Genomic DNA, 13407 nt, shown 5'->3' with positions numbered 1-13407 from the left:
CGAACGTCCATCTTGAGCAAGGGGAGGGTCCGGCAAATCCCAGAAAGAAGCTCCAGAATGCACAGCCAGTCAGTAGGACCAATTTTAAGGTAAGTCCTCCACTGGCTGATGCTGTATTTCTGCCTGCAGACCAAGACCAATCGGGGAGGATGCTTCGATTAATGCAGATGGTCAAGCAGGTTGAACACGACCTTCGTGTCGGTGTGGACGAGCTGAAGGGGAAGGCGGTCGCGCCACATCAGACGTTATGTCACAAGGCAGAGAGGCGCGACGCTGGAATCTTTGGCCAGAGGATCATAGCGGTACAGGTGAGTAAAACCGGTACCGTAAAGACAAAAAGGAGAAGCGTGCGAATGTTTCCCGGTATCGTGCAGTTCCGGTGAACGAGTAGCCGCGTCTCCGACAGTGGTAGCAACACGAAGAGCTGATCGCCTGGATGGGGTGGAGCCAAGATGCCGGCTGACGAGTGCCATGGGTCCTAGCGCCCTACTGCCAGAGCCAGCATCAGTCTCGCATCGTTCCACAGGGGCACAAAGGGCGAGGGGTCTTTTCCTTTCCCATAGGGAAACCCAAACAATCAGAATGCCCCAGAGGAAAAGGAAGAATCAGATGAGGAAAGCCGGTTCTTGCTACAATATGAGACGTGAGCCCGTGAGCTCATGTAGAGTGACAGGCCGCCCTCTGCAGGGGCAGAGGGAAGCTCCAAAGTCAGCCGGGAGGATAAAGTGCTTGAGCAGGAGCCGAGGTTTCGGCGACCAGGGTGCTGGTCAAAGGGGGGAGTGTTGGCCCTATTACAGAGAGAAAAACGGCAGACAGTGGCGTCAGGGCAACGACTCCGCCCCGTGTCTATTTTATTTTTTATAGGACCAGGCCCTGGAAGGCAACCAATTATGCCCGCTTTGGCTAAAGTATTCCCTCGCGGGACTGGCCGTTACGAAGGACGGTTCTTCACTGGCGATGGGGCAGTGTGGCAGATTGCTGGGGTCCTTACCTGACTGGGATGCCTGGAAGGACCGGAAGATGGTATGTATAGCTTCTGGGCCACGTGAGGGCAACCGCCCTGGATTAAGAGAGGACCACGGGAGAAGAGGGAAAAGTGGTTAACCCGTTGGGACCCGTGGCCACCGCCAGGGGGCGCCTTAAACCTCAAGGAACCCGGAAATACAGTAGTTACTTCCGCCATACCTGGCAAGATGGCGGAGGAACCTGCCAGGGATGCCCGGAGTGCTTCCGGTACAAAGGGCAGCACTTCCGCCAGACCAGCAAGTGCTGCCGGAAGGATGTAATCAGCCACCTGGAACACATCCAGGCGGGAATAAAAGGGGCCGCCTTCATACAGTTGGGGAGCCTGAGTCGGGAGTGGGAGCAGGACAAAACTCCCAGGAGGAGATAGGCGGCCAAGGACTGAGAAAGAGAAGCCTTATTGTGGTGATATTAGCTGTGTGCATTGTGTGTGGTGTTCGGGACTGTAAAACCCGAGTTTATTTGTGCAAAATAAAAGTGTGCTTTTTATAAAGATGTGGTTTCCGACTGGTGGTGTCTGGGCAAGTCTCACAACAGAAACTATATGACAGCTTTTTATGGGGAAGGTGCATAGTGAAATTATTCTGCAATTCCTTCTATCCAAAGTGAAAATACAGCACATTAATTATGTTAAGATAATCAAACTTTATAACAGCTAATCTCAAATTACAGTTTTCACCATGAATTGACAATGTTCTATGTACACATCACTTAATTGAGCAAACAGAATAAAACCTGGATACACATGAGCGTTAAAACAGGACATTTTAAGTTCAAAAGGCTGCACCATGAAAATGACCGACGGTCATGTTAAACCTCATTACTGACAGTTGAAACCTCAGATGATACAGGGTAAAAATGTCAGTCTCAATTAATGGAAGGAAATACAAATTTGCTAAATTCGGTTTCAAATAAAGTTTTGAATTAAAAGCTTATTCCACTTTTGATTTGAAATCCTTTTTTAGTAATGCCTCTCTTATCTAGTCTTGTATACAAAACTGCAGATTCTCACCTACTCCAATTTCCTAACCAATAAGCCTTTACTTATGTGCACTTAAAAGTGTTTCTTACAACTTCATAATGTTCAAAAATGTTCGGCATTGAAATAGTCCCATGTGGGTGTATGTTATGAAGGGTGCTAAAAAAATTAAGATTCATTAAAAAAAAAAACCTAGTGGCACATAAAAATGGATGAGTGGATGGAGTATCATAGACAAATGTGTAAAATGAATAAACAAAAATGCTAATGTATTATTATGTAACTAATCAATTATGGAACAATAGTGCAGTAAGTTATTATTTAACACTAGTTATACTCCCATCATGTTAGCAGCTGCAATCATTAACAGCAACAGAAAGGAAATTAACTGGTAAGTTGAAATGGGTATAAAAAAAACTGTCATATTCAGATTATAAGAACTGCCTGCCATTATTCAATAACACCAGCCACTCAGCAACAGAGGTATATAATTACCTTGGTGCTGAAGTCAAAGCGCAGATGCTCTTCTGTGACATGGGAGCCCCTCTGCTCAACGTCATCTCCCAGAACGCGGCGCAGAGCAAAATTCAGTACGTGAGTTGATGTGTGGTTCACCATACAGCCTAAACGCCGAGGCTGTAAATACAAGTGAAACATGATTATTTACTGAGTGGAGAAGCTAGCCAACTTGCTAAGTCAGTGAGAAGAAAATAAAAAAAGTCCTATCACTTTATATTTTTAATAATTATTAAAAATGATACCTACAATATATTTAAATTAACAGTAGGGTGGCATGGAGGGCTAAATCCAATATGACATAAGTTAGGTTGAACCCCAGCCCCACTGAAAAATTTCAATCTGAATAGAGGATGAGCAAAAGAGGACTTTTAAAATAGAAAAAGCTAAGGGACAGAGTGCTGTAAAAAAAACAAAAGGATTTGACAGTGGGTATATTTTGAATAACAGCTAAATAGTATATGAATATGTAAAATAATAAAGTAAAAGCAGCACTTACTAAATTGCAAAGAACTATTCAAACCCTTCTTTGGGAATTGACATATTGCATAGCAATACAGTACTGTGATACTGACTTGCCTGTCTGTGACTTTACCCTTAAATTATTTTCCTAAATACAGATATGCTCAAGTTTCCATTGATGACATCCGAGTATTTAAGCAAATGGTGTATTTACTTAGACACCTGATCATGTAGTCATTTTTTGCATTTATAATGGCATTTCCTTTGCTTTTGACTTACACATTCTCAGCCCCATCTAGTTTTTTCCAGCCAACTGAGTCAGGCAAATCCTGACTATGCTTACACCTTACTTTGCGTTCTACAGTATGTCCAAAGGTCCTCACTAAAGTATGCTACAGTGTTTATATCACTAAAGAATACCTTTGCATTCAATGTGGCACTGCCATAAAGGCAATCTGGCAGATTCTCGGAACAAGGCACTAATGCAGGAGACACTTTAAAGATTTAATCTTACTGCTGATTGCTACCTTACAAGACAATGATATTTATGCCAGCCCTAAAGTGCAAAATATTTAACATATGGAATACACTTTTTCTTACATGATTTGAAAAACTATGCCTCAAATATAATCTTTATCCTTTACTACTTATTTTAATAAGATTATTAGGTAATGAATGGAAGGTTGCCCACAATAAGAAAATGCTCTTCCGCCGTTTGTGAAAAATTATACCTTGAGAACATTTCTCTCAAAGTGTATTATGCTATCGTGGGCTGCATCAGAGTGGGCAGGAGGAGGAGTATAGGGACCTAATCAATGACTTTGTTAAATGGTGCGACTCAAACCACCTACACCTGAACACCAGCAAAACCAAGGAGCTGGTGGTGGATTTTATGAGGCCCAGACCCCTCATGGACCCCGTGATCATCAGAGGTGACTGTGTGCAGATGGTGCAGACCTATAAATACCTGGGAGTGCAGCTGGATGATAAATTAGACTGGACTGCCAATACTGATGCTCTGTGTAAGAAAGGACAGAGCCGGTTATACTTCCTTAGAAGGCTGGCGTCCTTCAACATCTGCAATAAGATGCTGCAGATGTTCTATCAGACAGTTGTGGCGAGCGCCCTCTTCCACGCGGTGGTGTGCTGGGGAGGAAGCATTAAGAAGAAAGACACCTCACGGCTGGACAAACTGGTGAGGAAGGCAGGCTCTATTGTTGGCATGGAGCTAGACAGTTTGACATCTGTGGAAGAGCGACGGGCGCTCAGCAAGCTCCTATCAATTATGGAGAATCCACTGCATCCACTAAACAGTGTCATCTCTAGACAGAGGAGCAGCTTCAGCGACAGACTGCTGTCACTGTCCTGCTCCACTGACAGACTGAGAAGATCGTTCCTCCGCCAAACTATGCGACTCTTCAATTCCACCTGGGGGGTAAATGTTAACAATATATAAAGTTATTGTCTGTTTTTACCTGCATTATTATCAATCTTTCATTTAATATTGTTTTTTGTATCAGTAAGGTGCTTCTGGAGTATGTGAATTTCCCCTTGGGATTAATAAAGTATCTATCTATCTATCTATCTATCTATCTATCTATCTATCTATCTATCTATCTATCTATCTATCTATCTATCCATCCATCCATCCATCCATCCATCCATCCATCTTATGCAAGAGTGATGTTATCAGGCACCTGCTCTGTTGAGTCATGTGGCTTTGGGAACGTCCATTGCTCTGGAACATTACTGTTTAATAAACAATCTATTGTGCTAGTAAAGTGTAAGCTATCATAACATTTTTTCTGACTCAACCGGAACAGTCTTAACACATCCATTATAACACAACGGGTAAAGGGTGTCCTATTTTATTTAAACCTCCTTCTCTCTTTCTCTCTGCATAAAAAAAATAACTAATTAAATTCACTTCAGGAGCAAATGGGCTTTAATAAATGTATTATTCTTAACAGTTCTTTCAGCACACTGCTAACCTTTTTGGACTCTTTTTTTTATATTCAATGTTTCCTTTCTCTACTCTAATAGAAATCCAATCCGCTTTAAATAAAATGTGATACTCGATGCCTTAGTCATTTGTAATTTACTTATTATAATACAAACTTTAAAATCAAGAAAGTATATTTAAATAGGTTTTAGATGAAGTTTAAAAAGAAGACTAACATAGGCAGATATTAGAATCAGGTAAACATGTTTCACATGGTATCCTTCTATAGTGAACAAAGCTCAAGGCTCTTTACAAATGCAAAATATAATTATTTATATGTCAGGAAGGATCAGCAATTACCTTAGGGTCAAGCATGGAACTAGTGATGGGGATTTTATCTGGCAACTTTACGATTTACAGTTCAGCACCTTGCACACTAAAGTGACTAGGACAAAGTTTAAGAAGGAAATCTTGGAGCAAATAGCCAGCATGGGCAAGACCAAGCAAGGGATCTAAAACGCATTGGAGCATGCTTTATGCAGTTGCTGCTGTGTTAATGTGTTGTGCATCTAGTGCCTTATGGTAAATGTTCATGAATACATGCATCCCATCCAGTTCAAAACGTGTACAGTTTTCAGATTAATTCAACAGAACATGCTTTAAAGGCAGCACACAATTTAAAACTTATGATCATCCATGTAAACTTTAAATAAATAAGCAGGAACAAGAGACACTCAAATGATGGTGCAGATCTTTTTACCTCATCCAGAAAAAGATGAACACTGTCACCTAGGCATAAAGTCTCTGGAACTATTACTTCATGAACCACATACCCACCACAACTCTGGACATTTTCGACTGGAAATAAGACATCCTGCAAATAGAAATAGAGGAATGATGAGCCAACTTGAAACAACACTATCTGATTTGACTCAGCAGAACTCAAGTAATAAACAAGATGATAAAATAATTCAGCAGGTATTCAATACTGCAGATGTATTTGTCTTCTGGAAAATTACCTATAGGGATTAACCACTATTCCCATATGTAATTTCCAAGAAAAATCTAACAGTGTTTTCCATCACGCATGCACAACACATATCATAAAACATTTACTATTATTTGTTGTTGTTGTATGTTATCTTAGACATAAAGTAAAACGACCTGCTTAAATAAAATTCATTAAAATGGTACTTAAAGGCTATTTCAGTTTATAAAGCATATATTAAAGATACAATACCTGCTGCTCTCCTCGAAGAAAATAGCCTCGGTCATGTGTTTGTCCTCCCTGTTCTGCATAGAAACAGGTTCGATCCAAAATTATGCCACATCTTTGACCCTCACTCACTTTTTCCACTAAAGAGTTCTCTGCATACAAACCTAGTACTTGGCCTTGGCAGGAGTGGAACACTACCAAAAAAAAAATCGTATTGGCAACAGTTGTGTTGAAAAAGCATAAAGACTAGCCTATACAGAAGTAACTCATAAACCAGCTAGGAGCAAGGTATGCTAGACCAGAAATGCTTACAACTATCATCAACAGGTTTAACAGCACCCTGAAAAAGTTTAATTGCACTTTTATACAAGAAACAATTCATTAAAATAAAGTGATGATAATAGCTTCTGATGACATACAACATTTTGACCTGCCCTGCAAAGGAACACCATATAGAATCTCTGGTGCAAGGCAAATGGTGGAAGAGATTGAGAGTAAAGCAATGAGATGTATTGCACCAGAAGCAAAGAGAACTGCAATGAGAAAGTTAAATATAAAAAATGGTTAATACATGCAGCAATGTTGATATATGAGAATGAAAAAATATGATTGGGTGGTGGATGGAATAAAAATATGGTACAAAGAGCCCTCATCTCTGCCTGGATTCTGGGAACAGGTTAATAAAGAATGTGCTAGAACAGGAAGCAAGGATATCTATTTTTAAAAGTGTATGAAAGTGGTACTAATTGCTGATGTATGTCAAACTCAGTTATCATCAATGTAGCAGCTTTGCATAAAGTAGGAACTTTGTGAAGTGCATGTCACTTGCTGAATGTGTAGGAGAGATGCACACTCAGTGGTAGCAGTAAGGAGGAAATAAGAATGGAAGCAATACTTGCAGTTTTACCTCATACAGATTACTAAACAAGACCTTAAAGTACTAAGAGGAAAGTTAATTTAAGAAGTGGGAGAAGCTGTAAAGAGCATAATAGTAAAACAAAGCAGATGAAGTTTGGACAACAAGAACAGGATGCGGTAAGAATAATTAAATGGTTGTGAACAATTTTCACTGAGTACAAAATGAATGCTCAGTTGAGACAATTGACTGGTGTTGATTAGTATATTGAGGCAGGTTTTAAAAACATAAAAAGGTGGATGATGACTGGCTGAAAAAGTTACTGGTGACAGAGGTAGATGGGGAACGGAACTGGCCTAAAGAAGAAAGGAAGTAGCTGAAGACATTGGGAAGAATTAGTTACACACCACATAGAGTTCACAGCATCACAGATGGTGCAGGAAGAGGACTAGAGAAGCAACCAGCCAACCTAAGTAAATCCAAATAATAGCAATTAAGCCTGTTGCTGCACTGTGAAGTAAAAGCTGTTGAGATCTTTCTTTTGAGATTCAAAAATGCAATCAAAGTGGAAGAAATCTTAAATTACCATATTTATCTGCTCCTTCAAGACTGTACTGGTATTTTGGAGAATCATCAGTAGCTGGAACACCTCTTCTTTTCAACTCGGCCAGAGTATGTAGATCTAGCTGATAACAAGTTTCTGTCTCTGACAGATGAGACTGTGCATTTTGCTGCAAACAAAATTAAAATCTAAAGGTGAAGACTCTCTTATAACATTATAACACTTCATAACATCTCATTTTTAGCCAGGCTTGAGTTTCCATGGTAAGAATATCTGTATAGGTATATAGATACTGGCATTGAACTTTCAGAGAGTTATTTTCTTTCAAAGAATAAATATATCACACTTCAGGATAAAAGCAAGTTCAATAATATATATACACACTGGGAAACAAAAAAAAATCTGTGCATATTTCTGCTTTTGATTGTTAAAAATTATACTTTTAACTCTGCTTCTTTTCTGTACACTTTTTATAAACCTCTATTTTAAACTAAGATGAATGGAATGTGAAGTGATCATACCTTGGCACTTTCTGAAGACAGTTTTTCCAGTGCATCAGTATCTAAAGCAATGGATTTTTCTGATAACATTAATCCAATTAGATCAAGAGGAAAGCCAAGATTCCTGTGCAAGGACCAGGCCACATCAGCTGCAAAGAGATTGTAAGGCTGGCTTATTTTATTTGTTTGTTTTTAACATTTGGTTCTGTTTGGATTAAATCATGTAGTTAATTGTTTTCACATTTCACCGCAATAAATAATCTTTTATATCAACTTATAATTAGAAAGAAAAACAAGGATGGAAAATTCTATGTTCTGTGCTTTCATGTGAATCCTAATCTTCAAATTAAATTGAAAATATACTGCTAATACTTGCGTTTTGAATTATAAATGCTTAGTGTTCAGTCAACATGAATGCATGAAAGAGTAATTAATAAAACTAATGACTGATGTTGTAAAAGGTTGTTTGACTTCTCTTATCCATTGGACACAGGTGTAAGAGTACCCAGTTTTGAATGTAAACTGGGATGATGTGTCAATATAATCATCTGATAATCTGTTAATCACGTAGTCTCAAACAACCCAGCCTCTGACATTGTAATTGTTAATCAATATCGAAGTTAAAGCATTCTGCAGTGGTTTCTTCTATGCTGTGCTTCCATGAGCACCGTTCTTGTTCAGTGTTTTTTTTATTGTGGACAACTGAACAGAGGCTTTGGCAGGTCCAAGACATTTCAGCATTTTTTTGCACTTGTCCTAGGGTTCTTTTTGATCTCCTTGAGCAAGCACACTGTTCTCTTGCTGTGATCTCTGCCTAATGCCAACTCATGTGGAGAGTAGAAGCACAACTGAATTTCCATTAATTTAAAACAGGGCTTTTAGAAATGCTTAGTTTACTTTTCTAACTTTATGCATTTCTACAATTCCTCTTTTAAAGTTCCTCTGATACTTATTTTGATGGCCTTCAGGTTCAAACAGATCTTTCTTGAAAAGAGCATATCCTGTCAGTAGCCAAACTGTGTGTCCTTTTATATGGCAGGGCATCTCCAATCTACTCTCAATGATTATAACACCTGACTCATTAGGTCTAGAGTTTCACAAAATTTTCCTTTTTTCCCTATATTTATTTTAATTTAATTTGTTCCAGAAATATGTATTATAACAAAAGTGTTATAAAATAGCAATCAAACATAACATACTGGAAGAAAATTTAAAAAAGAAAGTCTATTCAATCAGAATTATAATCAATCCCATATATGACAGAAACAATTAACTGCTATCATAAACCACACTAAAACACCCAGCCTCACCCAAAAGATGTAACTGATTAGTAATTAAAAGAATCCCACTGTGTTATACAATCTCATATTAACTAAAATAACACGTGTTTCGCAGAGACGCAACTGCCGCTAGAACTTTGATCATAAATTCTTTACAATCTGAGTTTGGTGCATAAATGTTGACTAGACTTATTCTACTTTCATTTAATTTCCCATTACCATAGCATAGTACCCTTCAGGATCATCTGTTGTCACAGTATATAGAAATGGGCTTGCTCAGTAGTTCATAATTACCACTTCTCTTATCTTATTGTTAAAGCTTGAAATAATTACTTGTACAATAGAGTCTGTTTTATCTGAAAATGATCCTTGTTTCTTGGATGTGTCTCTTGTAGAAGTACTATGTCTAGTCTCATGGAACTGTGATGTGAGAGCACTTTTTTATTTTAGGCTCATAACTGAGGCCTTTCACATTCCAACTTACTAACAGTTAACATTGTCTGGTGAAATACTTGTATAGGCCTATTAATGTGATTTAGTTGAAGATCACATCACATTTTTATTACAAACTAGTGCAGTAAACTGTGCAATTCCAAAGAGTTCATTAATTTCTCCATATGAATCTAGAGAGCAGCAGTGATTAAAAACAGAAATCAAATCAAAAGTTTTTGTTTTTAATCTCTTATTCCATAATAAAAGCCAATCCAAAGAATATTATTTGTGATTCTACTTGTTTAATATAACCTAATAATACTAACTATTGGTAATACATTGCAATAATGATAGAGAAATCAGGTTGTCTCTAAGTATCAATCTAAACTGCAATACCTGGAAATTTACAAGACTTGTCCATCCTTTGTAGTGTTCTATCTATAATACGCCGACCTTGGTGGAGAGATGATACAAATGCTCTTCATTATCATTGATAAGATCCATAATCTGAAAGACATACATAATACTTCAAGCATGGCAATAACAACATACTATTAACCCCAATATAGTAGTTACACAGTAAGAGCATGAAGTAGCCTGAGAGAATGGACAAATCATACAGAGCATCAACATTCATTCATTATCTACAATAGCCAAACATTTTTGTGTTTCAAAAGCAAAACCAACAATGAAAGAAACCAATGAATATAGGAAAACAGAAAAGACTTTCAAAATATATTTAAATTACGGTACATGCAAATCCCAAGACAAAAAATGCAATCTCATTTCATTTTAATAATAATAACTCTGCATTTTATTCATATTTATATAGCACCTTTCCCATGCTTAAAACACTTCACAGAAATTCACAATGAACAACAGGGCATATACAACATTGGATATCTTTTTATATAATACGCTACTGTGGCTGTTCATTTCTCTGTCCAGGATTTTAAATCACCTGTAGCTCACTAACTGTTTGACCAATTGACCTGAAATTTGGCACACATATACCACGTGACATCTACTATCCGCTTTCAGGGTGATGATTGACCTCCAAGGTTATCCCTCTTTTATTTTTATTTTATTTGATTGTAGAATCAGCTCTCAGCAGCGGCCAGCAGGGTGGCTGTGTGGCGCATGTATATGGACGCCGTTCTTATCTCTACCACCTTCGCCATCACTTTCCCTACCTCTTCATATCTTAAATCATTTTTGAGGCAGATTGAACACTTAAGTGCCAGCTTAAGTGAAAAATGTAAAAAAACATACCAACTAATTGCAACACAAACACTGACAATCAGTTTTAACGCGAAAAGATGCAGATGAAAGAAGAGAAGAAGCGGGTCGCTAGGGTGGAGAAAATTAGAGCTGCTCAGGAATCAGCAAGCGCATCAACCTCTGAGCAAACAAATGCTAAATGTAAAGAGAAAGAGGATGAAAACTAGGAATGCTCAAAGAAAGTGTATTCACTGCACGTTATTGTGCAGTGCGCCGTTACTGGTAAATAATATTTGCACATAACGCTAAAAAATAAATGCTTTATCTACAAAGCTATGCAACAGAATAAAATAAATCTGAATAAAATGCAAAAAATGCAAATACTACAAGAAAAATCTGAACAAACAGCATAACATAATCTGTAATACAAAATTAATAACTGATAAACTGTGTTAAAAAAAACTACAATACCACTTTCATTTCAAAAGCTCATTGTAATCATTTTTAAACTATAAACAATATTAAAACACTTCACATTGTAAGCCAAGTTAATTCTAATGAAAAATTTTATGAAAGAAATTTTACCCTACTGGTTTCCTGAGTCAATTCTGGATAAGCATCTCCCTGACAAATAAGAAACAAATGTACAGATTAGTATGGGGAAAAACAGAAGATGTATGTATAAATATAATATGTTTATATTAGGGCAGAATAAGGGCACAGCATCCTGGGTTCAGATTTCTGTTCCCAGACATTTTCACGGGGTGTTTACATGTTCTCCCCATGTTTGTGTAGTATTTCCTCCTGCTACGCCTGCTTTCCTCCCATATCCAAAAAGTCATGAATTTCAGGTAATAAGGCAATTCCAAATTGGCCCTGTGTGAGTGTGTTTGTGTGGGTTTGTGTGTAAGTGTGTCCCTGCCACCTTGTGCACTTCTTTTTTCCTGCCTTGAGCCCAGTGCTTCAGGATAAGCTCTGTGTTCCCTGTGACCCTGATTTGGATTTAGCTGGTTTAAGAAGGTTATGTGTTAAGTTTATATTACTGTTAACAGCATATCAATGAACATAATTTAGGAAATAACAAAATATTACTTAGCAGTATATAGTTGACACATGATACATCATTATATATGGTCAAACACGTAACTTAATAGATGCCTAACATTTGACAAGTTCATAACTAACCAAAAGAATAATGCTAAGAGAAAGCATAGTGTGTATAACAACAAATCTTAAACTAAGATTTTAAATAATTTGAACATAAATAGTTTAACATTTTCTCCTGTATCTTAAAATCTAGCACACAGATATAAAAAATACACATTCATCAAAAGTCAATCTGGAGCAGTACTTTAAAAAATAAAATAAAAAAATAATAGTAACATCTGATTTACCAATACTTCTGCCACAGTTGGAATCAATGCAGCAAGTGTTCCCTGAGGAGCTTTAAGTACCTCCATTGAAAAGCGTACAGCTCTACGAAGAATCCGGCGCAGAACCAATCTGTAAAGAAAGAACAGCTTAGCGTCTCACACAATCCTTTAAGCCAATTACATATGCACTATAACTGAATTGTCAGTTGGTTGTTTACAAGGGTAACATTTAACCATTACTGTGTTTTCTTCTGAGATGATCTGTGACAGTCTTAACTACACAGTAAAATGTTCATTAGCACCAGGTTTATACTTTGATTAAAGCATAAGAATAAATTTCAGTGGTATTTTTAAATTTCTATTTTTAAAGTTTTATCACCAAATAGTTTAAATCCAACCAGTAAAAATAAAGGTGTATCAGGAAAAAGGGTGAATGATTATGAGGTTTCACTGATCCACTTGCCAAGGAGAGCCCTACATTAGAATAATGGAGAGTCTCTCCTTAAATTAAGTATTTTAACTACATTTATGAGCACTTAATCTTAACTACAAACAAACTTCATTCTCCATATCAAATTTTGTAACCTTCTTCAGTCTAATTGAAGGTTGCAAGGACATCAATCCTAAGCCAGAGAAAACAGACTTCAGGCTATCATTATTCCAACAGATCTACAGATCCCACACCCATATGCCATCAAGGCAATCCAAGTCAAAAAAAAAGTTAAGATATCTCAGGATAGCAGCTAGAAACGAGAAGATCCACTACTTAAAGATGACAAAGAAACTAAAATAATTAAAATAGCTTCAAATAACCTCAAAAAAAATTTTTTAAAGGTTAGAAAAATTGTAGTACTATTTTTTTCCATAGCATATGCCAAGCAAAAGAGAAGAGAAAAAAAAAAAAACAATATTAATTGTAATACATGCATATGCTTAGTGTAGTCAAAATGTATGATGGTTTTAAAAAGCATATGTGGTTTACATAAAATATTTGTCAAGAGTGAGTGAAAAGAGATGTGATTTTTCACCAATATTCTCTGAATTT

At 37.3% G+C, this 13407-nt stretch overlaps 1 protein-coding gene across 1 annotated transcript in view; it reads right to left on the bottom strand.

Moving 5' to 3' along the window:
• The window catches only part of aars2 (alanyl-tRNA synthetase 2, mitochondrial (putative)), a gene marked incomplete at its 5' end in the record, with an annotated part of 51597 nt that overhangs the window by 25833 nt on the left and 12357 nt on the right, over nt 1-13407 (bottom strand). Inside the window, 9 exon segments of the mRNA XM_051919248.1 lie at nt 2498-2638; nt 5683-5796; nt 6163-6332; nt 7581-7725; nt 8078-8205; nt 10165-10248; nt 10251-10275; nt 11575-11613; nt 12384-12492. Coding sequence (XP_051775208.1) covers nt 2498-2638; nt 5683-5796; nt 6163-6332; nt 7581-7725; nt 8078-8205; nt 10165-10248; nt 10251-10275; nt 11575-11613; nt 12384-12492 — 955 coding nt within the window.

This window comes from Erpetoichthys calabaricus, chromosome 15 (genome assembly GCF_900747795.2).
Source record: "Erpetoichthys calabaricus chromosome 15, fErpCal1.3, whole genome shotgun sequence".
NCBI classification, from domain to species: Eukaryota; Metazoa; Chordata; class Cladistia; order Polypteriformes; family Polypteridae; genus Erpetoichthys; species Erpetoichthys calabaricus.
This window is presented reverse-complemented; position numbering and strand designations above follow the sequence as displayed.